Source organism: Nilaparvata lugens, chromosome 4, assembly GCF_014356525.2.
Source record: "Nilaparvata lugens isolate BPH chromosome 4, ASM1435652v1, whole genome shotgun sequence".
Classification (NCBI taxonomy): domain Eukaryota; kingdom Metazoa; phylum Arthropoda; class Insecta; order Hemiptera; family Delphacidae; genus Nilaparvata; species Nilaparvata lugens.
In genome coordinates this window covers 28,470,920-28,496,685 of record NC_052507.1, presented here as the reverse complement: position 1 = coordinate 28,496,685, position 25,766 = coordinate 28,470,920, and the positions used below count along the sequence as shown (strand labels likewise).

Below are 25,766 nucleotides of genomic sequence, written 5' to 3'. Positions count from 1 at the left end.
TGGAGATTTATAATGGCAGTGCGACAAGCAAGATAGAAAAAGTAATATGTTAACAAGCGTTTTTTCAGCGGAAAATGGAAGGGTTGATAATAATAATTTAGTAGGAACAAAAAGTGAGGAGGCATGGTGCGAGGCATGGCATAGGGCGAGCTCATTAAAACGCTGGTGACGACACAAAGGAGACCGATGGCAGTTTCCGACTCACTCGCCTCTTTTCATATTTCACCACACAGCACACACGGTCCGACTAAAAAACCATCTGCCAAATAATAATGTCAGAGTGGTTGAAATTCGGTGTGAAAAATGAGGATAGCTTCGTGGAAACATTCAGTTACTTGGTGGAAACATTCATCCCAACTTAGTTAAGGGATGAAGAGCAGCTGAATAGAACAGAAAACTAAGAATATAGTCGAGATCGAATATTTGTCTTCAATGACCAAATTCCAAATGGAATGAAATGAGACTTGCATAGGATGAAACGAGCGATTCCTCTATGAAGGCTTCCTAGTGATAAACTTGATAATTTTTCTGTGCGTATTCTTTTCTCCATCCAGCGAATAAGCAAAATAATAATCATATATATAAAACCAATCTTAATATGATTTTTATACGATCCTAACATAGAAATCATTCTACCTTTAGCTTTGCCATACTACATAGTACTAAGCTTTCAAATATTCATAGTTTTCGCACTAAAGAAGCTATTTTATTCAAAAGGAATTACTAAATTAGGGCCAAGCCACACGAAGCGGTTTTTCGCGAACGCCAACCCAATGAGCCAATCGGAGATCTTCCTGCCCTGCTGACTAGTCTGAAAACGTCCGAAAAAACGCTTCATATGGCTTGGCCCTTAATGTCAATAAAACTATTGAGATACAAACCAACAGCATAAATTGGTATAAATAATGATACTTGTATGTTGCATTGAATTCATTTTAATAATTTTTATCAACTTGTCCTTTCAAGAGGAGCTAACTAAGAGATACTAGCAGGCATGATACATTACCAGTGAATGTAATCTGTAATAATTATTTACCATATCATTGCAAATACAAGAATACTCTTATTTCCCATATCATTGCTAATGAATTAATTCACCTTGATCGATAAAATGTCAGATTCCAGCCAGCACAAACGATTTTTTTTTCAATTGAGATGAGTGAGCCAAACCATTCCTCAACGCAAAGCTGTCTTATGGTTTTTAAATTACTCAGTTTTGAGAAGAATATTCTGGAGCTAATGTCAGTACATTAACTTAATTTTCTAATATTAGTTTTTTGAGCATAAGTAGTTGGAAAATGTGGCTAATGACTTTTGGTTATATTATTATGACTGCATAAGGCGATGTGTGAATGAGAAATATTTCTTTGCATTCTTACATTGTTATATTTTTGGCATTTGATAAATTTTGCCAATAACTTAATCTTTGTTGTGTTCTTTCTTGTAATATTGTAATGTTGTTCATGAGAAACAATAAATTCTATTCTATTTTCAAGTTCATCTTAATTTATTCTATGTATTTTTGAAAATAGATATTAATTGATTTAAATTGTAAGTAGTGAACAAATTAAAATAAACAAAAATGCTTGGAACAACAAACTTTATGAGAATGTGTAAGCAATAGTTTATTTTGTAGCCTACAATAGTTTACAGTCTATTGCCTACTAAGCCTTTATAGTTTGCCTCACCCTATATCCACGACGAGTCCGCGACGTTCGGGACGACAGACTCCTCCGCCTCCGAGAGCTGCCAGGGGAAGCAGTCATCCGCTGCGAGGGTGACCGCCGGCCCAGGAGTCTCCGCACCAACCGCATCCTCACTTCTTCCCGCCTTACGACCAACAGGGAACGGAATAAAGGCACCAAATTCGAAAACAATACACGACCACCAGTGTTGGAGGATTTTGAGGAATCATTCGGCAGAACTGACACCGACTGAGAGGATAACGACTAGGGGCGGTGCCGGAGAAACCCTATACCGGCAGGCTCAGAGGATCATGGGGGGTCGTGTGACGGGGGGGGGGACTTTGAAGCCGAATATGTGACAGCAGTCGGCATCACTGATAAAGCTTTCAGAGCTGGCTTAGTTGCTGGCAGAGCTGGCTTAGCATATGCCATTCACATGCTCAGCTTACAATTGATATTCAATTCGGTATTCATCCTTGATAGGCTTACTAAGTAGGCCTACAGAAGTTATGATTTACGTTTCAATAAAATGTTTAGAAATATTGTGGTACAGATTTCCAAAATTGAATGACCCAATGTGTAACCATAGAGAAAACATAGGTATAAAAGATACTAATTATACTAACAGGTACTAATATTATCTCTATTATTGTTATTCTATGGCGTAACTCAGTTACAATATACTGTGTTCAGTAGTTATTACTACATTTAAATTTTGATAGCATCATTTATAGAACTGAGGCCTATATAATATTAATTTTGTACAATCTATACATAAATGAAATTACTCAAAGTAGAGTTGAAAACTGCAATGACATACAATAACTATATTTTGTACAGAAATAGTATATATTGTATATTGTCAGAGCCTTGGTAAAATGTGAAGAGCTTTGCAATTTAATTTATTTTATTGTGTGGTTTTTGTACAATTTCCCAAAAATGAGGTACTGTGTTTAAGTGAAAAAATTAATAATTGGTCTTAAAATACTAGTTTCTTCATTTGGAATTTGTGAATAATAACATAGGTATAATAATATTTATTACAGGATTATATTACCGCAAGGTTTGTTCAGCAGCTTGAATTTATGATTTAAAAAAATGTATTTTATGATTTGAAAATTGATATCATTACTAAAATGTATATCTGGAACGAGGTTAATTTAATTAAATTTAATTCTCATCCTCTTTGCTTTGAATACAGAAGGCTGTATTATTTCCATTTCCATGTTTATTTACAGTATATCTACATTTTGTCTTTTTTCTTTAGGGCTACTTTTAATATAAATCTCAGTATTCTTTTAAATTATTTTGTCACAACATGTTTCGGACAATAATTCAATTTTCAAGTCTGAAAATGACTTTAATTCGGCATTAATGTCCGAAACATGTTGTGAAAAAATAATTTAAAAGGGTACTTAGATTTATATTTTTATTTATTTGGTATCTACATTTTGTATAATTTATTCTAAATTACAAATGAAATTTATTAATTGCATACTAATGTTTACCAGTACCAGGAGGATCCACATATCTTTCTTCATTACAGTAAGTAAGCACAGTCACAATAAGGATATGCTCACATTAGATGCGTAGTTTATGTGGTCATGTATGTGACAAAGCGCGCAGATAAAAAACGAAATCTGCTAGCTCTTCCAGATTTCTTTCGGCTTATGCATGATCTGACGAATCCCATGTAATCATAACCTACCTGAGAGTTGAGAGGAACCAGAGAAAAATAATTCAAGTATCTAGATTATAGGAATTATTAAACCGTATCTTTACTCTATTCTATCAGAGATAAGGGAAGTACTAACTTCTCTCAGATTCTATGTATGGAGAAACCTTCAGGACGACTGGATAAGCAAGTTCACTCTAGCGGTTGAGTCTGAAACTACAAGGACTTGCAGTACAACCAGCTTTTGACAATCACTGCTAGGTGTCGCTAGGCACTGAGCAATGAGCTCGTGACCTTGATTGAACTGATAGTGGGAAATTCAATTTCCAATCACAAAATTCAATTAATTTTCATTAGTTATGATAATATAGTTATTCACAGGATGGCCACCCATTAAAAAAAAAATCATGAGTAATTCCCGGTTTTCCAGAGTAAAATTTCAAATTTTCCAGGTAGAGTTCCGGTATTTGAGGAACAAGATACATTCGTAAAGAATTTACGAATATTTATGGGAATCTTCAGTTTGATCGTCCATGACGAATTGCGAATAGCGTATTGATAATATATTGATAATTTTTGACATTCTATTCTATTCTACATTTTGTGAGGAATTAGTACGTTCTTTTAACTAGACCTACTCATGTGTGTGGAGTGCTTTCGGACAGGGTCCATTTTCAATATTCAGTGAGTAGTTGAAAAACGAAAAATTCCGCACATAAATAGACTACAATGTTAAAGTTATCAATACATTTGAGCATTTATTATAGTGTGGTCCACGTTATAATGGCAGTGAATAAAGATAGAAGAAAAGCGATGCCTATTCTCTGCATTAACTAATTATATTTCTACACTGTCAAAAACATAATTGTCATCGTTGTGGACCTAGAAAAGGATGGTACCACCGTCTTTGTCTAATAATAGACAAGGATAGCAAAACCAAAGTTGATCAAATACTGTCATTATAACGTGGACCTCACTATATGTATTCTGAGTCATACTTTTACTAATGAAGCCATAATGTATGTGTACAGTACCAAAGCCGATTCCGGCTGTTGGTGACTCTTCAAACCTTGAAGAAAGTCTCATTCCAAAGAGAATAAAGCCATCAAAACATTCAATTTTGTAATGTAATTGATTTATATCATGACTAAAAATATGACCATTTTTAAATAAACGATAAGCGATCAAATTTTTTCCCCTGTTTTATACTCAAAATAAGCTAACAAATCGACTGAAACCAGAAATTAATGAGAAATCTACTAGGCCAACAGTTTTTAGTTACACCCTTAGACCATCAATACTTTATTATTGCACATCAGAGGAACTGTTATCAGTACATTAAGGCTAGCTTCACACATTCGGTTTCATTCGGTTCGGTTCGTTTTCGGTTCGGTTCGATTCGTTGCCGAAAACGAATAAGGCTAGTTTAACACTCATTCGGTTCGTTTCGTTTTCGGCAAATTCCGATAAGTGTGAAACGGTAATTCGGTTTGAATTCGGTACCGAATAGAAACCGCATAGAACCGAACGCCTACTTGACTAATAAATTCCATCAGGTTTCAATTCGTTGCTAGCGAGAGACTACTTTCACACACTTTCGATTCGGTTCGGTTCGGTTTGAATTCGGTACCGAATAGCAACCGCATAGCACCGAACGCCCCCTCGACACAAATAGGTTTCATCATTTTATTAGAATTCGTTGCTAGGGAAACAGGAAAAAACAAAGTCTTTTACACACGCTTGCCTTTTTTGTTTATATTTTAACCTGATATCGTGATTATCTGTTTCAAAATTTCCAAGTCAAAATCGTATGATCAATTAATTTCTGTTAGTTCACAGGAACATTTTTTCTCAATGAATAGTTTGCTAAAAAAATATGAAAGATATAAATTAAAACTCAGAGAGAATTTTTATTTTTTTTAAATTTTTCCACGAATATTACATGACTTTATCAATGGAGAGAAGAGATGGATAAAAACTTATACCAGATATATATACTTATACCATGTGTCAAAACAAGGAACAAATTTTCAATTTGAAAAAATAATCTCTCTGAACATCCAAAATTAACATAATCAAAAAGAAACTATTCAAATAATTCACAATTTTTGATTAACTTTAAAATTTTGTTGTTCGAGAAATAACATCTTACAATTTAACACCAGCTGTTATATTTAAATATACCAGCATGAACTGTGAAAATCCAAACACAGCTGTGTTTGAGAAGAAATACCTAATTAGAACCATACGAATTAAAATCTGACATATATGAAAGCCTCATTCGTTTTCGGTAACGAACCGAACAGAACCGAAAACGAACCGAACCGAATGAAACCGAATACGTGTGAAGCTAGCCTGAGGCTTTTATACATATCAGGTTTTAATTCGAATGGTTCTAATTAGGAATTTTCTTCTCAAACACAGCTGTGTTTGGATTTTCACATTACTCATGCTGGTAATAAAATATAAAAGCTGGTGTTTAAATAGTAAGATGTGATTTCTTGAACAACAAAATTTTCAAGTTAAATAAAAATTGTGAACTATTTGAAAAATTTATTTTTCAATTATTGACCGAGCGAAGTGAGGTCTAAGATTCAAGTCGACGGTTTGGCATTTCTCTTAATGTTTAAATGTTTGAATGTTTGAATGTTCAAATGTTTATATGTTGCGCATTTACGGCGAAACGCGGTAATATATTTTCATGAAATTTGAAAGGTATGTTCCTTTTTAAATTGCGCGTCGACGTATATACAAGGTTTTTGGAAATTTTGAATTTCAAGGATAATATAAAAGGAAAAAGGAGCCTCCTTCATACGCCAATATTAGAGTAAAAATCAGACTATAGAAGTATTCATCATAAATCAGATGTCGAGTTGATTATAAATTGCATGCCATAACGCATGCAATTCAATATCTCAATGTAACTTGGTAAAAAATAAGCAGCTGTGTAGACTATAAATTGCATGCTTCATTGAATGCAATTTTTATGCACTATTAAATAGGATGCAAAGAATTTATAACAGCTTGTCTGGGCGCCTAGATGTTTTCTCGCGCTAAATTCTGGAAAGCTTTATATGATAACTAGTAGTTCTGTGAACAGTAGACCTCACGCAGTATTCTCATCCACAAGTACCTGATGTCAACTGTTTTAAATGTTAACAAAATCAGTTCACGTTTGAATTTGTATTCCATAATTTAATAATATTTATGTTAATTTAAACAATGAACAGAATATATTTCTATTCCAGAATTTATATAATATTCATCCAGTTCCGTGATAATCTTTCCATCTAATGAAAATTATTTTTTTTCAATCAAAAATATTATAATTTCTTCAGCATTATTTAGTTCATTTGATTATTTTTAATCACCTATTAAATTAGTTTTTTCGAATGTGAGGATATTGATACTGATGGACACGCATAGGCTAAATAATACCATGACTGCAAAACAAAATATTGAAATCAAAGACCTTAAAGCTGCGATTAGACCAAATTTATTGACAAAATGTTAATAACTCAATCCTTATAGATTATATTAGATTGAACATAACTTATCATACACATGATGAACATGTGTGTTTGTCAACTTGCGTTCAATCTAATAGAATCTATAAGGATTAAGTTATTAACATTTTTGTTAACTGATTTTGTTAACATTTTGTTAATAACTTTGGTATAATAATAATAAAAATATCGTGTGACCTGGCTGGCTCAGGTCTGGTGTCAGAGTTTTCAGGTCGCAACTGATCAATTTCAGGGCCTCTGACATGACATTTGTCACTAATAACTTTGGTGTAAACCCAACTTAAAGATGCATGCATACCTCTTCAAGGTCTTTGATTGAAACTATAGACCTTATACAAATACAGTAATAGACTGGCTTCACCACACATCTGTGTAATCACTTGTCAGCTGATTTATGATGAATAATTCTATAGTCTGATTTTTACTCCTTTTTCCTTTTATATTATCCTTGAAATGCAAAATTTCCAAAACCTTGTAACCTATATACGTCGACGCGCAATTTAAAAAGGAACATACCTGTCAAATTTCATGAAAATATATTACCGCGTTTCACCGTTAATGCGCAACATATAAACATTTAAACATTCGAACATAGGCTAAATAATACCATGACTGCAAAACAAAATATTGAAATCAAAAACCTTAAAGCTGCGATTAGACCAAATTTATTGACAAAATGTTAATAACTCAATCCTTATAGATTATATTAGATTGAACATAACTTATCATACACATGATGAACATGTGTGTTTGTCAACTTGCGTTCAATCTAATAGAATCTATAAGGATTAAGTTATTAACATTTTGTTAACATTTTTGTTAACTGATTTTGTTAACATTTTGTTAATAACTTTGGTATAATAATAATAAAAATATCGTGTGACCTGGCTGGCTCAGGGTCTGGTGTCAGAGTTTTCAGGTCGCAACTGATCAATTTCAGGGCCTCTGACATGACATTTGTCACTAATAACTTTGGTGTAAACCCAACTTAAAGATGCATGCATACCTCTTCAAGGTCTTTGATTGAAACTATAGACCTTATACAAATACAGTAATAGACTGGCTTCACCACACATCTGTGTAATCACTTGTCAGCTGATTTATGATGAATAATTCTATAGTCTGATTTTTACTCCTTTTTCCTTTTATATTATCCTTGAAATGCAAAATTTCCAAAAACCTTGTAACCTATATACGTCGATGCGCAATTTAAAAAGGAACATACCTGTCAAATTTCATGAAAATATATTACCGCATTTCACCGTTAATGCGCAACATATAAACATTTAAACATTCGAACATTCAAACATTTGAACATTTAAACATTAAGAGAAATGCCAAACCGTCGACTTGAATCTTAGACCTCACTTCGTTCGGTCAATTAAATCTTGTGTAAGCATGATCTGATCAAATAAATAGTTGGTGTATCAGTGTGGATATACATATGGTTTGGGACGTCGTTCAGTGAAAAATTTTATTCATTCTATTGATAAAATTTTTGTTCATCATTTGTTATTATATTCTTTAATTTTTATATGTTTTGGAATTTTGAATTCTCAATTTGTTTTATTTTTACTTTCTTCATAAGTATTTGAAATCTTTGTATTTTTCGTTTTTGAATTAGGTGGTATTTTTGTTGTTTGTATTATTTATTATTGCATACGCTCGTATTATTACGAACAAACATATTATATACGTTTGTATCTGTACAATTTTTATTGTTAAGGATACATATTTGGAGAAACCCGTTGACTCCATTGTGAATAAATAAATAAATGAACTATTGATTGCGTGCAATAGCGCATGCAATTAATAACTGAAATAACATAGTATTGTCTCTCGAACTTTCTCTGCTTTGAGCTTGGGCTGTCCTGTTGCCAGTATGTCTTGAAGGAGATTAGCTTTTGATGTTAGCATTTTTGATACAGCCATTAGCCGTTTTCACACCGATATCTCGCCAACACGACATACAGACAGGATTCACCCTGATGGACAGTATAAGAGGAGACTGCGGTTTATAACTGCGCGAGGTCTACTGTTCACAGAACTACTAGTTAATTTGTTTCAATTTTGACACATATGGTACATAACGTTCATCTCTTCTCTACATTGATGAAATCATGTAATTTTAATGAAAAATATAAATTCTCCCTCTTGAGTTTTAATTCATCTTCATATTTTTTTAGCAAACTATTCATAGAGAAAAAAAATGTTCCAGTGAACTAACAGAAAAGAATATGATTTTGACATGGAAGATTTTTAAACAGATAATCACGATATCAGGTTAAAATAAAAACAAAAAAAGCGAGCGGGTGTAAAAGACTTTGTTTTTATTTCCGGTTTCCTAGCAACGAATTCGAATATGATAAAACCTATTCGTGTCGAGAGGCGTTCGGTGTTATGCGGTTGCTATTCGGAACCGAATTCAAACCGAATCACCATTCCACACTTATCGGAATTTGCCGAAAACGAAACGAACCGAACCGAATGTGTGTGAAAGTAGCCCTCCGCTAGAAACGAATTTGAACCTGATGGAATTTATTAGAGTCAAGTGGGCGTTCGGTTCTATGCGGTTTCTATTCGGTACCGAATTCAAACCGAATTACCGTTTCACACTTGCCTGACATCGGAATTTGCCTGAACCGAACCGAACCGAATGTGTGTGAAAGTAGACCTCCGCTAGAAACGAATTTGAACCTGATGGAATTTATTAGAGTCAAGTGGGCGTTCGGTTCTATGCGGTTTCTATTCGGTACCGAATTCAGACCGAATTACCGTTTCACACTTATCGGAATTTGCCTGAACCGAATCGAATGTGTGTGAAACTAGCCTAAGAAGCATTTAAAATAGCATAGACTAACCAAAAATTATAGGAAGTTTACTAATTAAATATGTTACTGTACACTTCTTCACTAAATTAATTGAAAATTAATTCAAGAGAAATTCATGGTATTTTTCCCGGTTAGTAAAATCATGAGGAATTCAAGGTTCTCCCGGTTTTCCCGGTAGGTGGCCACCCTGTATTCAATTACCCCCAAAAAGCGCATTATATTACCTAAATTTTAAGGGTGAACTGAATGAATATAGTGAGGTTCACATTATGAGGCAGTATTTGATTAACATTAGTGTTGCTACCATTGTCTATCATGCGACAAAGCAGATAGAGCTATCACTTTCCAGCTTGGCACCGTTGCCAGAAAGCTTTTTTTACAATGTGGAAATATAATTAACAAAATATTCAATCTCAAATACGAAATTTTATTATTCAATCATTGATAAATATACTTTCTTGACTGATAAAATATAATTGATTGTTCAATCAGATATACCAGATTGTTGCATCAGATCTACACCGGTATCAGCTATTCCCTATAGAAGGCAGAGAATCGGCAACTCCTTTCTACTATCTTTCTCCACTGTCGTCATTATAATGTGGACCTCACTATAGTCATTCCTTTTGATAGGTAAACACAATTTTTTCGATCAACTAGCCTTAAAACTCATCTAATCTCATCTGGATCGAATTTTTACAGAACTCATTGAATAATTTATTAGAATGGTCAAACATAGTTAATGATTTTTACTTTGTTGAATGAAAAAGACTAAGAAATTGTCAAAAACCACAGATTCATTGATACTTAGAAAGACCGGTTTCGGTTATCAATTGACAATGGTGTAATAACCGAAACCGGTCTTTCTAAGTATCAATAAATCTGTGGTTTTTGATAATTTCTTAGTCTTTTTCATTCAATATGAATAATTACCAGAATATCAACTTCTCAACTACACAAAAAATGATTTTCACAATAAATAGCTGAATGTCACCGACTGAACATAAACTAAAACTTGAATGAAGCCTATTGAAATCGATTCACACACCACATAAGCCATTGCATTAGTAAAAATTTGTCTTCTTTGTACGTTAATTTGAATAAAAGATCCTTTATGAAGGAAATTTGTAAATAATTGAGAAGAAAATCAAATTTGAATAATCAATGGAACTGACCTGCTCCTCAACGGGTTCCTCAAGCATTTCGATTCCTCCATTGCAAATTGGCAACGACGGTGCAGTGGCTGCATTTGACGAAGATGGCACCAGAGTACTGACATTCGGTGAGTTATCATTATCCCTGCAAAATAAATATTGAATTCAGAATAATTGCAAATATGAAATAGGTAGTGATGAATAATATTCATAAATGAACATTATAATACCGTTGCACAAACTATGCCATAATGATTAGGAATGAATGCTTCAGAAAATCAAGCTGTTCATTAATTAAAAGAAGAATAGTCAACAAAAAGAGGTAGCAAAATCTATAATAATTCACTAAAACTTGTATTATAGTTAGCTTTGAAATAAATTGTGACTGAGTTACAACTGAATAAACAATAGAAAGTTTAAAAAACACATTGGAAAAAACAAAGAGTTTACACTAATAGTCTGGCTTGTAAAAGCCAGACTCAGTTGAAGTTGTCTGGAGTTTTCATAAGCATTTACTTCAATCTTCTCGTCTCTTCTAAATGAATTTCTAGTCAAATCTTCAGGGAAATTTGCTCTTGTTAAGAAGATTATTTTACAAATAAAACTCTATAAATACTAATGTGATCAAGTTGTAATATGTGATTTCTCATTCAAATAATTATTTATTATTTGCAATAAATGCATTTACATGATGTTTGCCATGGATATGGAAAAAGTAGAAACAAATCTAAATGAGACAAACAATAACTATGAAACAACTTACAATTCATTTTCAATAATTACATCGAAAAGTTTACTTTAAAAATAGTTTTAAGTTTCCTTATAACCGTGGAAAACACTTTAGCTGAGTGATTTTGTAAGTTTAAACAGCTCAATACAACATGCTGGCTGACATTGCTGACTTGAGCAAGAGCACACCACTCCACTAGAAAGGTTTATGTTCCCGATATTGGCAGTGTGCTTTCGACATTGTTAAACTGGGAAATTACAATTTTATATCGTCGAGCGCTAATCCAATTTCTCCACCAACAGCAGACATCTTTTTCAATAAAGCTCCTTATACTTGCCATGATTGAACAAGGCACCTCTCAATTTAATCGAGTTATGACGTGACTATCTGCAAAATCTTTGCCAGACCAGTGCACGTTCACTTTTATGCGGTCAGATATTATCCAGTAATGGACAGAGAGAATGTTATCCATCATTTCTTGTGACAGAGAGTAGGAACGTACATGAGGAGTTAAGTGGATTAATGGGAAATGTAGAGATTACTTTAATCATTTGCTTGCATGTGAAAATAAACTGAACTAGTAATCCAAATACAGTAACATGGTTGTTGTGGCTTCTATTACAAAATCTGTGATTCAACATTCAAGTGAGTTTGAAAAAGACTAATGTTCGATTAGTACTATTAACTATGATCAAAATATGAGAGAAATAATACAGAGACCTGACCCACTACTGGCGACTCATCTCATATTGTATTTTACAAGAGTAGCTTTGTAACTTTGAGAGTAAATATAATATTTTGTGACATTGTACAAAAATTTCAGAATGAATTCCATCACCACTAGTATTTCAATAGCTACATGTATTTCAATTGACAAATATATTTCAGATATGCACTCTAATATAACTTATATTGGCTAAAATGATAGAGAGGTATTTCTGAAGTAGATTTCAGATATGCACTCATTGACTCATTCGAACTTAAATTGATTAAAATTATAGAAGAGGTTCTGAAATGTCACTTTTGTATAAGCATATCATATTTAATATTATGATATTTGTATAAGAAAATATTATATGCTTATACAAAAGTGATATTTCAGGACCTCTTCTATAATTTTAATCAATTTAAGTTCAAATGAGTGCATATCTGAAATCTATTTTTCTATTGAAATACATGTCTTATCTCTAGAGGTAATGGAGTTAATTTCGACATTTTTGTACAATGTCATTATATTTACTCTCAAAGTTACAAATTTTGTAATTCACATTTTTTTCATAGTACTAAAACTAAAGAGTAACTTAGTGCTTTGAGGGTTGAAAACATTTCTTCCTGACAATGATCGAATATTGTACATACGAACTTTGCAAAAATTCAATATTCAAACCTCACTTATCATGGATGACAGTAGACTATGGTGCAGCTTAAATAGTTCATCAACTGTTTAATAATGGAATCGCATGCGTTTTATGGGTAGCAGACGGGTCTACGTGCCTTTAATCGCGACTAAACACATCACAGTATTTGAAAACATCTGTTCTTGGGAATGGGAATGAAGAACTCGGAGCCTCACGCACATTGTACGGTAATTAAAGTCCCATAGCGGTTGTCGAGACCAGAACCGTACAAACCAGACGGTTTAGAACGTCCTGAATTTTTGACCTGGTCTGCGGCGGTATCGTCATACCCGGAACCAGGATTTCGCATTCACCGGCGACCGGCGACAATCGCTCTGTATGTGCGGCTCCGTTTGTTGCCGTTGTCCCAAAGGCATCGCGCGACTTATTTGTGAGCCACACACTGGGGACACACTCCTTTCGTGCGGCGCGGTCAAGAGAAGCCCGCCTCATACAAATATGCTAACAGAGTTTGCAAATGTTTTGACAACTGGCAAAGTTCTGCACCTACGCGAAGTTGGAAGGCGACAAAAGATTGAAATCAGTGACCTAGTTTCGACTGTGAAGATAGAATACAGAATCGAAATTACGGTTTATCAGAAAGATTTGTTGTTCTTGTAGGAAGCACAGTTCCAAAATGGTGTCAAATGAATAACAATGGTCAAAGTAATATATTATTTGAGAAGTTATAATATATTTTATTATTTATTCAACAAATGGAAGACTTTATGACTGACTTTATTAAGATTTACTGGTTGAATAACACTTTCAGTTAATATTCATAAGAAAATTTTCCGAGTCATTTTATTAAGATTGTTTTAGATTATTAGAGAAATATCTAATTTTTGTGATGAATATTGATATCGATTTTATCTGCGTCATTAAATTGTTTGTCCATTATCATTCTAAAAAGAATAATGAAATTATCTGAATCATTTAATTTAGGCCTATACTCCAGCTACCATCTAGATCTAGGTGGTAAAGAAGACAAAGGAGTAACTTGGAAAATTTACAAGAGAACTGGAATGTAAATTAACATTTTTCTTGTAGGGAGCAAGTTTACACTGAAGAGTGTACCCTGTATTCTCCATGTGCTCTTCAAAATTCCAGCCACACGATAAGCAGAGTTGAAGCATAAATTAATAACAAAAATTAACTTGACAACTCTTATATTTTGTGACTTATCTAGTATCAAATTTCTTAACAGCTTTGCTTCTACAGAGTATATTCGAGCAATATATATTTAATTTAGAACAAAAATAGCTTTTTTAAAACAATGACTTGTAGGGAATTCAAGACTGAAGTAAAAACTAAAACGATTAGGCTACTCATTTGAATATATCTATTAGATTCTTAAAGTTTAACGTAAAGCGTTTAGTTGAGTATCCTTTGTAACCAATTATTGTCTATTTGTATTCCCAGTTTCTACCAAAAAATCCATATTCTCAAGAATTTAACGCTTCTATTAGCGTTCAAAAGATTAATATTGACTCAACCCCTCTATTTGTCTTCACTAAATCAACTAAAAATCCAGATTCTCAAAGCTGAACGATTCTTTGTGGTGGTTAGCGTATCATGTACTATACCCACCTATTTATCTTAGCTAATTTTACCAAAAAATCAAGGAACATAAATCGTTTAAACAACCACTATCAAGTACATGCAAATCATGCGGAAGCAGCAGCACTATTTCCGTAGCGCGAGAGAACGGAACGGCCGATGCTAATGGTAGATAAGTATGGATAAATTTCCGTCAGCCACGATAAGCTCTAGCTGATCACCCCAACCCTAACTCAACACCCCCCCCCCCCAACCACAACCGACATCATTGGCGAATGACTTCTCGCAAGCTGGAATCAATCTGAGATTCGAGTGTAGAATTATCCTCACGCCACCTGCAAGCTGCTAGCTGCTAGCACCCATTTAGCAAGCTAATAGCTGGTGCAGCAGTAGCCGACTCACTCAATCGATACAATCTGCATGGCTCGCTCAGCAAACCACCCAAAATAGTTTCACTAACCACCGATGGAGTAGTACTCAGTAAATCTAAGGAGATTAACTTATCACTAACAGTATTCATTACCGTACTATCCTAATCGTAGATAATCGAGTATATTCTTACACTAGGTTAGTATACAGATATATTAAAACAATGTAATATAGAACATAGTAAGTATTCTTGATTATCGCTACATTATCGATTATCACTTATACGAATTTTGAATACCATAAGTTCGTGGTACCATACAGAAAAGAATACTACGTAATATGTAATCTCTCGAGTATATTTTGGATTAAATCGAAGTGAATTACGACACTCTTTTGAGAGCAGTTTATATAGGCACATGTATTCGTGCATTAAAATATGTATACAGGAGTAGTTACCCTATACTATAATAAAACTTACTAGCTATAGCCTACTTCTCTATTTCATCAACTGAATGAATAAAAAAACAATACTTTAAACTGCAAATAAGAGTTAGAAAGAAGAGTGTGATGACGTATCATACGTTACGTATGTACAGGGATGTATGTAGGTAGTCGTATATAGTATTTAAAATGCAATATTTTTACTTTCCTTGCCCTAGGTAAAGGGAAAGTAGGTTCGGAAAGTACTGCTTTCCGAAAAAAATTAAGGTACCCCAATTTCTAAATTTCTATACGTTTCAAGGTCCCCTGAGTCCAAAAAAGTGGTTTTTGGGTATTGGTCTGTATGTGTGTGTGTGTGTGTGTGTGTGTGTGTGTGTGTGTGTGTGTGTGTGTGTTCGTCTGTGTACACGATATCTCATCTCCCAATTAACGGAATTACTTGAAATTTGGAACTTAAGGTCCAAATTTTATACACTATAAGGATCCGACACGAACAATTTCGATCAAATGCGATTCAAGATGGCGGCGAAAATGTTGTCAAAAACAGGGTTATTCGCGATTTTCTCGAAAACGGCTCCAACGATTTTGATTAAAGTTATACCTAGAATAGTCATCGATAAGCTCTATCAACTGTATAAGTCCCATATCTGTATAAATTTCAGGAGCTACGCCCCATCTATGGAAAGTTTGATTTCAGATTCTCAATTATCAGGCTTCAGATACAATTTAAACAAAAATTTTGAGTGGAAAAGATTGAGTTTGAGAATCTCTACAATTAATGTTCAGTAACATTATCACCTAAAATTAAAAATAAGCTCGAAATTCGAGAAAATGTGATTATCCAATTATTGCAAACTGTTGGCAACTGTTGATTCTATTAAATGATTCACTATGAAGAGATAGCAGACCTCGTATGTCTCCAGCGTTATTGCCCTGTCACCAGCTGGCTCAAATCTTTGAATTGTAGACTTGAGATGCGCGGGAACACTAGCGTCAGGTGATCAATTCTCATAACGGCAAGGAAAGTTGTGTGAGTGCGCCACACCAGATTTTTTCTGTTATACTTCAATTAAGTCTACAATATTGTTTGCATGATTGGCTAAAGATTTAACTGAATAAATCAACAGTCCTCCGAGAACCAAATAAACGTCTGTATTGTCAAATAAACAAAATTGAAGTTGGAGTAACAAAAAGGTATACTGTACTATCTATGTACAATGAAGTACCAGCTGTCTACAATGTCAATCTACAATGTGGATTGATACCTGTTCGAGATGGAACATTTTCATTGATTACTCGTCCCTATAGATGCACGTACTTTTCATAACAAATAAATATATGTGTGCTAATTGATAATTATTAAAACAATGAATAATTATTTGCACAAATAATGCAGTCTTTAAGAGTTCTAGATTTTATGCTCAGTAATCATTTAGTGGAAGCTATTTTTGATAAACTCAATATATGAGACTTCGAATCTTGAGATCCACAGAACACGATTTCCAAATTGGATGCCAGTTATCAGATTCCAGCCATGCACAAAAAATTGTCGGACGCTTTTTAAAATACATAGTTTTGTATTCGAGCACCCGCGCTCAAGGGAAATCAATTTTATGCATTTCACAGAAAAGAGAGGCGTTTCAGACTAGACAAATTCAACAAACAAAAGATTCCTTCGTCTGACGAATACCTAGGGATTAACTGCACAAAAACTAAGCTGGGGAAGCTTGAGGGAATAGTACGAGTATTTAGCGCTTTTCATGATTTTACAGATTTTAATGTGAATAAAACTCTACCAGTAGAGATTCAGAAAGTGTGATCCCTATGAAAGACTGAATAATACTACCCATGAGGTACTTCATCCCCATAGACAGGAACCTATCTAAATTTTTTAGTGAAATAATAAACAAAAGACGTTTGAAAACTTTTACTTTGTAGTTGAAAAGTCTGAAATTTCTATTTTTGGATAGAATTTTAATAAATTATAACTTCAAATAAAGATGTTAAATACGTAATAAACGGTTCAAGGTACTGTATAAACTATTATTGAATGACAGAAAAATACAATATTCATATGACGAAAAAATAGAAGTTAAATGATAATAATATGAATGGTGTATGCCGATCAAGCAAACTATATTATTAATATTTTGTAAATAGAAAATACAGTATAGATGGTACATTAATTCCATAAAATGTTTAATCAATGAGTATAGCAGCAGATCTCTCTCACTCTATCTGTGTTCCAGATTGTTCCATTTTACATATTCCTTCCACAGTGAGTTAAGAAGAGAGCAAGAGCACAGAATTTAGAAAAACATAAATTAAGCTAACAAAGCTGTCTCTCGCAAAGGCATTAGCAGAGAGACGGGCTTACCACGGATAAACTACTAAATTATGCTTTTCTGAGTTTTTTCCGTTTCAAGAGCCATCAAACATACAAATCGTAGAATAGAAAAGCTAGTCAACTATAAGCTAGTTTGTAGAGAAGCTTAAATGGTTGCCGTCGAGAGAAGTTAGTCGTATCGCTGCCTGCTAATGCATGCTCTCATTAATGTAAAAGAAGAATTCTAAACTCATCTGCGAGCTGCGAGGGTGGCTTGAGGCAAGGGGGAAGACCTATTTAATAATGGAAGCCGTCATTTGAAAGTTGCACGACAAAAAGTGCATAACACTCCTTTTTCTTGCTGAACAGAAGCTAACAAGATAAAACGATGAGAGCAGCCAGATATACTGCACTGCATTGTGTTCAATCAAAGATACGCCTATAATAATCGTCAAAGATATAGTATTAGATAGTATACAAAGAATATTATAGATAGTGTTCTTAGGTGAATTTGATACTGATAAATAAAACTTGTTTGAAGTGAGAATAATGAATTATTTTTTACTGAGCTATTAGTTGGGAGGGAAAAAAGAGCTAAATTTAGGAGAGAAAAAGTTTTGGATTAGCCCTAAGTCTTCCTCAGTTCTTCTCTGAAACACAGTTTCTACATCACACTATTATAAATCTTCATGTAATAGTTAGCTTTGTTCCGGAGATTCAAACTTATTTGTAGGTCTACTAATATTTATACATAAATTTATTTGGTGCGAACTATGGTTCAGTGCTACAATTTGATTTAGAATCATTATAATAATAAAAAATATAAATAATTGAAAAACATTTCCTTTCAATCGTTTCCATTCAATTTCAAACCGATTCACGAGTATAAAGTACTCAACTTTTGAAACAGCTCAAACTGCCATCCTCAATTATAAAACTAATGCCTGATTAAATTAAAATATAAATCATGTAGTCAATTACTGAATGAAGCTAGCAAGTGCACATCGATTCAGGTGGGTAGCAGCAACATTAACGATACAGGGGTTGAAAGTGACGCAAGTCATTAAAGTAGGAAGGTTTATACCTGAAACCTGACATACGTAATCCCCGTTCCCCAACCGGCGTCAAAGAAACAACCCAGATGAAGTTCAGCTAATTAATTGGGGGAAAATAGAGCGAACGAGCAATTATTCAACAGGATTCCTGAGACGAGACGTTTTCAGCAGTTTACATGCTTCTTTTATGATCATATCGAGGGTGGAAGACAGTCAAGATCATCTAGGGATGTCAAGGATTGAAGCTTAGGAATTAGTAGTATTATTGCTCCCCAAAGTGGAATAAGTGGCACATTACAATTCACGAATAAGGGCGTAACCAAAATCGTCAGAGGAGTCATAATTTAAGAACAATTGTAAAATAACAAAGAGATTTACTATCTGAAATATATATCGAATGATGGTGATGTTGAAGATGAAAATTGAAGAATAACATTAAATTTATTGTTGTTCATAATAATTACATACAATTTTCATGAATGCATAACAGCCCAGAATTCTTGCAATTATGTTTTTCATATTAGTTTAGGTATTTCATTACAAGAGTAGAAGTTGGGTGCCCATGAAATAACTATTGAGGGGATAAATTCTTAAATTAATAGAGGTTGCATCATGAATATATAATAATTAGGTCATGAATGTATTTATATATTATTAGGTCCTTCATTAATATCATTAGTAAGTTTATATTGATTTCATAATTAATTTGAAGGATTTTTTCTCTCCCCATCATGTACTTATTACCTGAATCAATGAAGGATGAATAAAGAAACAGCATTGTTCAAACAAACAAATTTCACACAATAAAACAATGATCTAATTAGAACATCCAGCCAATATGTCACATACTATAATACTGTATTATCATAGTATACAATAACCCATAGAAATAACTAGCAATCCTTGTACAAGTAGCCTAGTACAAAGTACGGAATTATAAGAATTAAGTTTCAATATTTTAGACAGACTAAACTATTCGATTAGAAGTATTTCTGACAACGAATATCAAATTGGAATGCTCAATATTTTCCTTACAGGATAAATACAGTAATTTGAACACTTTTTTCGAAATGTTTCATTATCATTATCCAATGCATATTATGCTAATCTGTATAGACAAAGTTAATTCTACAATGGTCCTTTAAAAGTTGATCTGTGCTAATAATTCATACATGAATTCATGCATTTCAATTGCTATCCCAAAATACAAGCCCATTGGTAAAGAAGGGATGAATGGTCATCAACGTGAATTGGAGAAACTAGTAACACAGTAACTGATCCCAAACGTTAAAATTAACGTAACGTTGATCCCTAACGTTGAAATTGAAAACTAAAACAAATATTGACATTTCAATGCTAACATTTCCATTGAAAATTCCTACATCCGAAGCAAATTTCGATATGAGTCCAACCTGAATAGTTTAATAATAATGGCATAATACGCGGTTTTTGAATTTATTTGAATTGCATACCACAGATACCCACGTTAAACCAATATTCATTTGATGATGATGATCGTCATCAAATACCAGATTTCAGTTTACTATTGGAAAATGCTGATGGACCAACACTATCCAGGGGAGCCTCCCCGAAACCCATTTACACCCCCCCCCACCTGCCACAAAATTCAACACACGACCAGTACTCCCGCAGAAAAAAAGTTCTCATCAGCCCCACAACCCCTCTTCTGGAATTTAGCTTTTGCAGGACAGTTTCAGTTTTGACTAAAAATCGATAGCAATATTGTAATTTTATTCAATACTAGCACTTGACCCGTGCTCCGCAAGGTTTTTTATTAAAGACTTGACAAACTGAAAACTTGACCTACTGAAATCTTGATGAAATTAAAATAGGCCTATAACCATCCTCGGTGAATAGAGAATCTATATGCAAAATTTCAAGTTAATCAGTCCAGTAGTTCAGAAGTGATGATGCGTCATTCGTGAATTTCCTATCCCGTACGTGTATAAGCCAATTCTTTCCTCTATTATATTATAGACTACCAGTACCAGGTAACCCGTGCTCCGCAAGGGTCTAATTAAAGACTTGACAAACTGAAAACTTGACCTATTGAAATGTTGAAGAATTTTAATAGACCTTCAACCATCCTCGGTGAATAGAGAATCTATATGCAAAATTTCAAGTTAATCAGTCAGTAGATCATACATGAGGATGCGTCTTTCTTGAATTTCCTATTCGTACCTTTATAAGCAAACTCTTTCCTTCATTTTATTATATTTAATTTATATAATACTCAAAATACTAGTTCAAATATCCCACTCCTAATAAATTGATCAAGTATTGTAGGCTATATTTTGCATTTAATATGTTAAATTGTTTTCTGATACTATATTGATTTGTATATTATCACATCTAATCTGCACATTAGCTAGTCTAGTTTGCAATAAACAGGACAGTACTGTCAAAATCAATCAAACACTTGTAAACCTAGAGAGGGAAATAAGAGGGAGAGAGAGAGAGAGAGAGAGAGAAAATGAGAGAGATTTTTTGTTTCATTTTGCGCGAGAGAGAGATAATTATATATTTTGCGGTGGGAGTGAGAATGGATTAAGTTGAATCTCATTAACGTGTGCATTTATTAACTTGATGAGTTTTTCGGTTAAGGGTTGTATATTTTAATGACTTCAATACGATGGAGCAATGGTAATAATATAAATTGTTCCAGGCCATACAATCACATACAAATGTCAAAATGAGTAGGAAGGGGGTTATTGGAGAATATATTGCAATTATTATCATTAGTTACAAACTTATAACAGTACAGACCTGTACTGTACAAAACACAGTCAGTTCGTTCAACAAGGTTTCTTTTTACTAAGCTAACAATACTCAAACATCGCAACTGTTTTTTTTAACTCACATTTATACTGAAAATAAAAATAAATTAAAAAATACGAGTAATATAATTTTAGAAACTTACTCCTATTATGCATACTGGAGAACTATTTAATTAATTAATGATTTTAACATGAGCGCTACAATGTTCTTATGATAATCAATAAACTTGATTGTTAAAGAAGGGATGAATGGTCATCAACGTGAATTGGAGAAACTAGTAACACAGTAACTGATCCCAACGTTAAAATTAACGTAACGTTGATCCCTAACGTTGAAATTGAAAACTAAAACAAATATTGACATTTCAATGCAAACATTTCCATTGAAAATTCCTACATCCGAAGCAAATTTCGATATGAGTCCAACCTGAATAGTTTAATAATAATGGCATAATACGCGGTTTTTGAATTTATTTGAATTGCATACCACAGATACCCACGTTAAACCAATATTCATTTGATGATGATGATCGTCATCAAATACCAGATTTCAGTTTACTATTGGAAAATGCTGATGGACCAACACTATCCAGGGGAGCCTCCCCGAAACCCATTTACACCCCCCCCCACCAGCCACAAAATTCAACACACGACCAGCACTCCCGCAGAAAAAAAGTTCTGATCAGCCCCACAATCCCTCTTCTGGAATTTAGCTTTTGCAGGACAGTTTCAGTTTTGACTAAAAATCGATAGCAATATTGTAATTTTATTCAATACTAGCACTTGACCCGTGCTCCGCAAGGTTTTTTATTAAAGACTTGACAAACTGAAAACTTGACCTACTGAAATCTTGATGAAATTAAAATAGGCCTATAACCATCCTCGGTGAATAGAGAATCTATATGCAAAATTTCAAGTTAATCAGTCCAGTAGTTCAGAAGTGATGATGCGTCATTCGTGAATTTCCTATCCCGTACGTGTATAAGCCAATTCTTTCCTCTATTATATTATAGACTACCAGTACCAGGTAACCCGTGCTCCGCAAGGGTCTAATTAAAGACTTGACAAACTGAAAACTTGACCTATTGAAATGTTGAAGAATTTTAATAGACCTTCAACCATCCTCGGTGAATAGAGAATCTATATGCAAAATTTCAAGTTAATCAGTCAGTAGATCATACGTGAGGATGATCTTTCTTGAATTTCCTATTCGTACCTTTATAAGCAAACTCTCTCCTTCATTTTATTATATTTAATTTATATAATACTCAAAATACTAGTTCAAATATCCCACTCCTAATAAATGATCAAGTATTGTAGGCTATATTTTGCATTTAATATGTTAAATTGTTTTCTGATACTATATTGATTTGTATATTATCACATCTAATCTGCACATTAGCTAGTCTAGTTTGCAATAAACAGGACAGTACTGTCAAAATCAATCAAACACTTGTAAACCTAGAGAGGGAAATAAGAGGGAGAGAGAGAGAGAGAGAGAGAGAGAGAGAAAATGAGAGAGATTTTTTGTTTCGTTTTGCGCGAGAGAGAGATAATTATATATTTTGCGGTGGGAGTGAGAATGGATTAAGTTGAATCTCATTAACGTGTGCATTTATTAACTTGATGAGTTTTTCGGTTAAGGGTTGTATATTTTAATGACTTCAATACGTTGGAGCAATGGTAATAATATAAATTGTTCCAGGCCATACAATCACATACAAATGTCAAAATGAGTAGGAAGGGAGTTATTGGAGAATATATTGCAATTATTATCATTAGTTACAAACTTATAACAGTACAGACCTGTACTGTACAAAACACAGTCAGTTCGTTCAACAAGGTTTCTTTTTACTAAGCTAACAATACTCAAACATCGCAACTGTTTTTTTTTAACTCACATTTATACTGAAAATAAAAATAAATTAAAAAATACGAGTAATATAATTTTAGAAACTTACTCCTATTATGCATACTGGAGAACTATTTAATTAATTAATGATTTTAACATGAGCGCTACAATGTTCTTATGATAATCAATAAACTTGATTGTTAAAAAATGCATTCAATGGTCTATGTCTATAATATGAGTCACCAATCAATCTTTGTTTGAATAGAGCTAATTATAATAAACTAGCTGGCCCGGCGAACTTCGTACCGCCAAATAGTTTAATGCATCTCATGACAAACTTTAGCTGGATGCACACCTTTGGAAGCGCGATGCGGCTTTTCATTTATATAGATAATTTTACAACTGCCAAGATAAATAATTTACTAAAAATCAATTAAATCTGAACACCAAAGTCAGCACAATAATTATTCGAAACAAAGCAATGTCTTCAGAGCATGTAAGTCTTTAACCTGAGGCCGCACTGCTGGATTACACACAGAACAGTCATTTTTTTATTCCGGGCGTTTAGAATAAAATACATGGGCGGTTATGGAGCAGTACACACTCTTGTCTACTATCTACCACGGCTGTGTATGACACAATGATTATAACAGCTGATTTTTATTTCTGTGTGTGGCCAGCTCACAAATCTTCTCCCATAAGGATTACATGTATACTTTGAAGGACCGTAGGAAAGAGTCCTGAAGTCCGATTATAAATTTGATAGGCCATAAACCTGGTCCTGAACATAACGAACACAACTAAAAAATCATCAAATTCGGTGCACACATGAAAACTTTATTGAATGTCAAAATTTGAGGCTCGATTTTTATTTATTGACCGAGCGAAGTGAGGTCTAAGATTCAAGTCGACGGTTTGGCATTTCTCTTAATGTTTAAATGTTTGTATGTTTAAATGTTTATATGTTTATATGTTGCGCAAATATATATTTACGGCGAAACGCGGTAATAGATTTTCATTAAATTTGACAGGTATGTTCCTTTTTAAATCGCGCGTCGATGTATATACAAGGTTTTTGGAAATTTTGCATTTCAAGGATAATATAAAAGGAAAAAGGAGCCTCCTTCATACGCCAATATTACCGTGAAAATCAGACTATAGAATTATTCATCATAAATCAGCTGTCTAGTGCAGGGGTCTCCAACCTTTTTTATCCAAGGGCCACATTGTTAATTCTAGGGAGGCTTGGAGGGCCAATTTCTTATTATATCCTTGTTGGATGTACGTGGAATTTGACTTGTTGAACCATTTGCCAAAACCTCGCAATGGCTGATCGCTGCTTTTTTACAGCTAATTCTACACTTATTAAGAAATGGAGTGGCTAGTAAGAGAAGAGTACTGTACAGTTGTTGTCAAAAATGCTTATGAATATATATTTTTAAAGATCTGTTGCAATAACTCTCGGCGGGCCGGACAAAATCCATCTGCGGCTGCCGGATGTAGCCCGCGGGCCGTAGGTTGGAGAGCCCTGGTCTAGTGGACTATAATACTACCCGTTCAAAAACATCGAACATCTTGAAAATTGTATCTTTCCATCAACGTTGTAGACAGTTGCAGCCAGACCTGATAACAGCGCTCACACTCACATTCCGGGACGACACGTCACGGTACGATAAAGGACAGAAAGCTCTATGTTTATTTAGGATTTTTTCTAGACATTTTTAATTGATAAATTATTTATTAATTTTTGAGAAAACATAACAACAGGTCAATGTAACTCACTGAGCGCGAGGTCTACTGTTCACAGAACTACTAGTTTTTATATGTTTTGGAATTTTGAATTCTCAATTTGTTTTATTTTTACTTTCTTCATAAGTATTTGAAATCTTTGTATTTTTCATTTTTAAATTAGGTGGTATTTTTGTTGTTTGTATTATTTATTATTGCATAAGCTCGTATTATTACGAACAAACATATTATATACGTTTGAATCTGTACAATTTTTATTGTTAAGGATACATATTTGGGGAAACCCGTTGACTCCATTGTGAATAAATAAATGAATGAACTATTGAGTGCGTGCAATAACGCATGCAATTAATAACTAAAATAACATAGTATTGTCTCTCGAACTTTCTCTGCTTTGAGCTTGGGCTGTCCTGTTGCCAGTATATCTTGAAGGAGATTAGCTTTTGAAGTTAGCATTTTTGATACACCAACCCCAACAGCCATTAGCCGTTTTCACACCGATATCTCGTCGACACGACATACAGACAGGATTCACCCTGATGGACAGTATAAGAAGAGGCTGCGGTTTATAACTGCGCGAGGTCTACTGTTCACAGAACTACTAGTATAGATAAACA

At 33.7% G+C, this 25,766-nt stretch overlaps 1 protein-coding gene across 1 annotated transcript in view; it reads right to left on the bottom strand.

The window, feature by feature from the left end:
- Positions 1–25,766, bottom strand: part of LOC111051912 (tight junction protein ZO-2) — a 154,185-nt gene that overhangs the window by 88,956 nt on the left and 39,463 nt on the right. Inside the window, 1 exon segment of the mRNA XM_039427281.1 lies at positions 10,894–11,017. Coding sequence (XP_039283215.1) covers positions 10,894–11,017 — 124 coding nt within the window.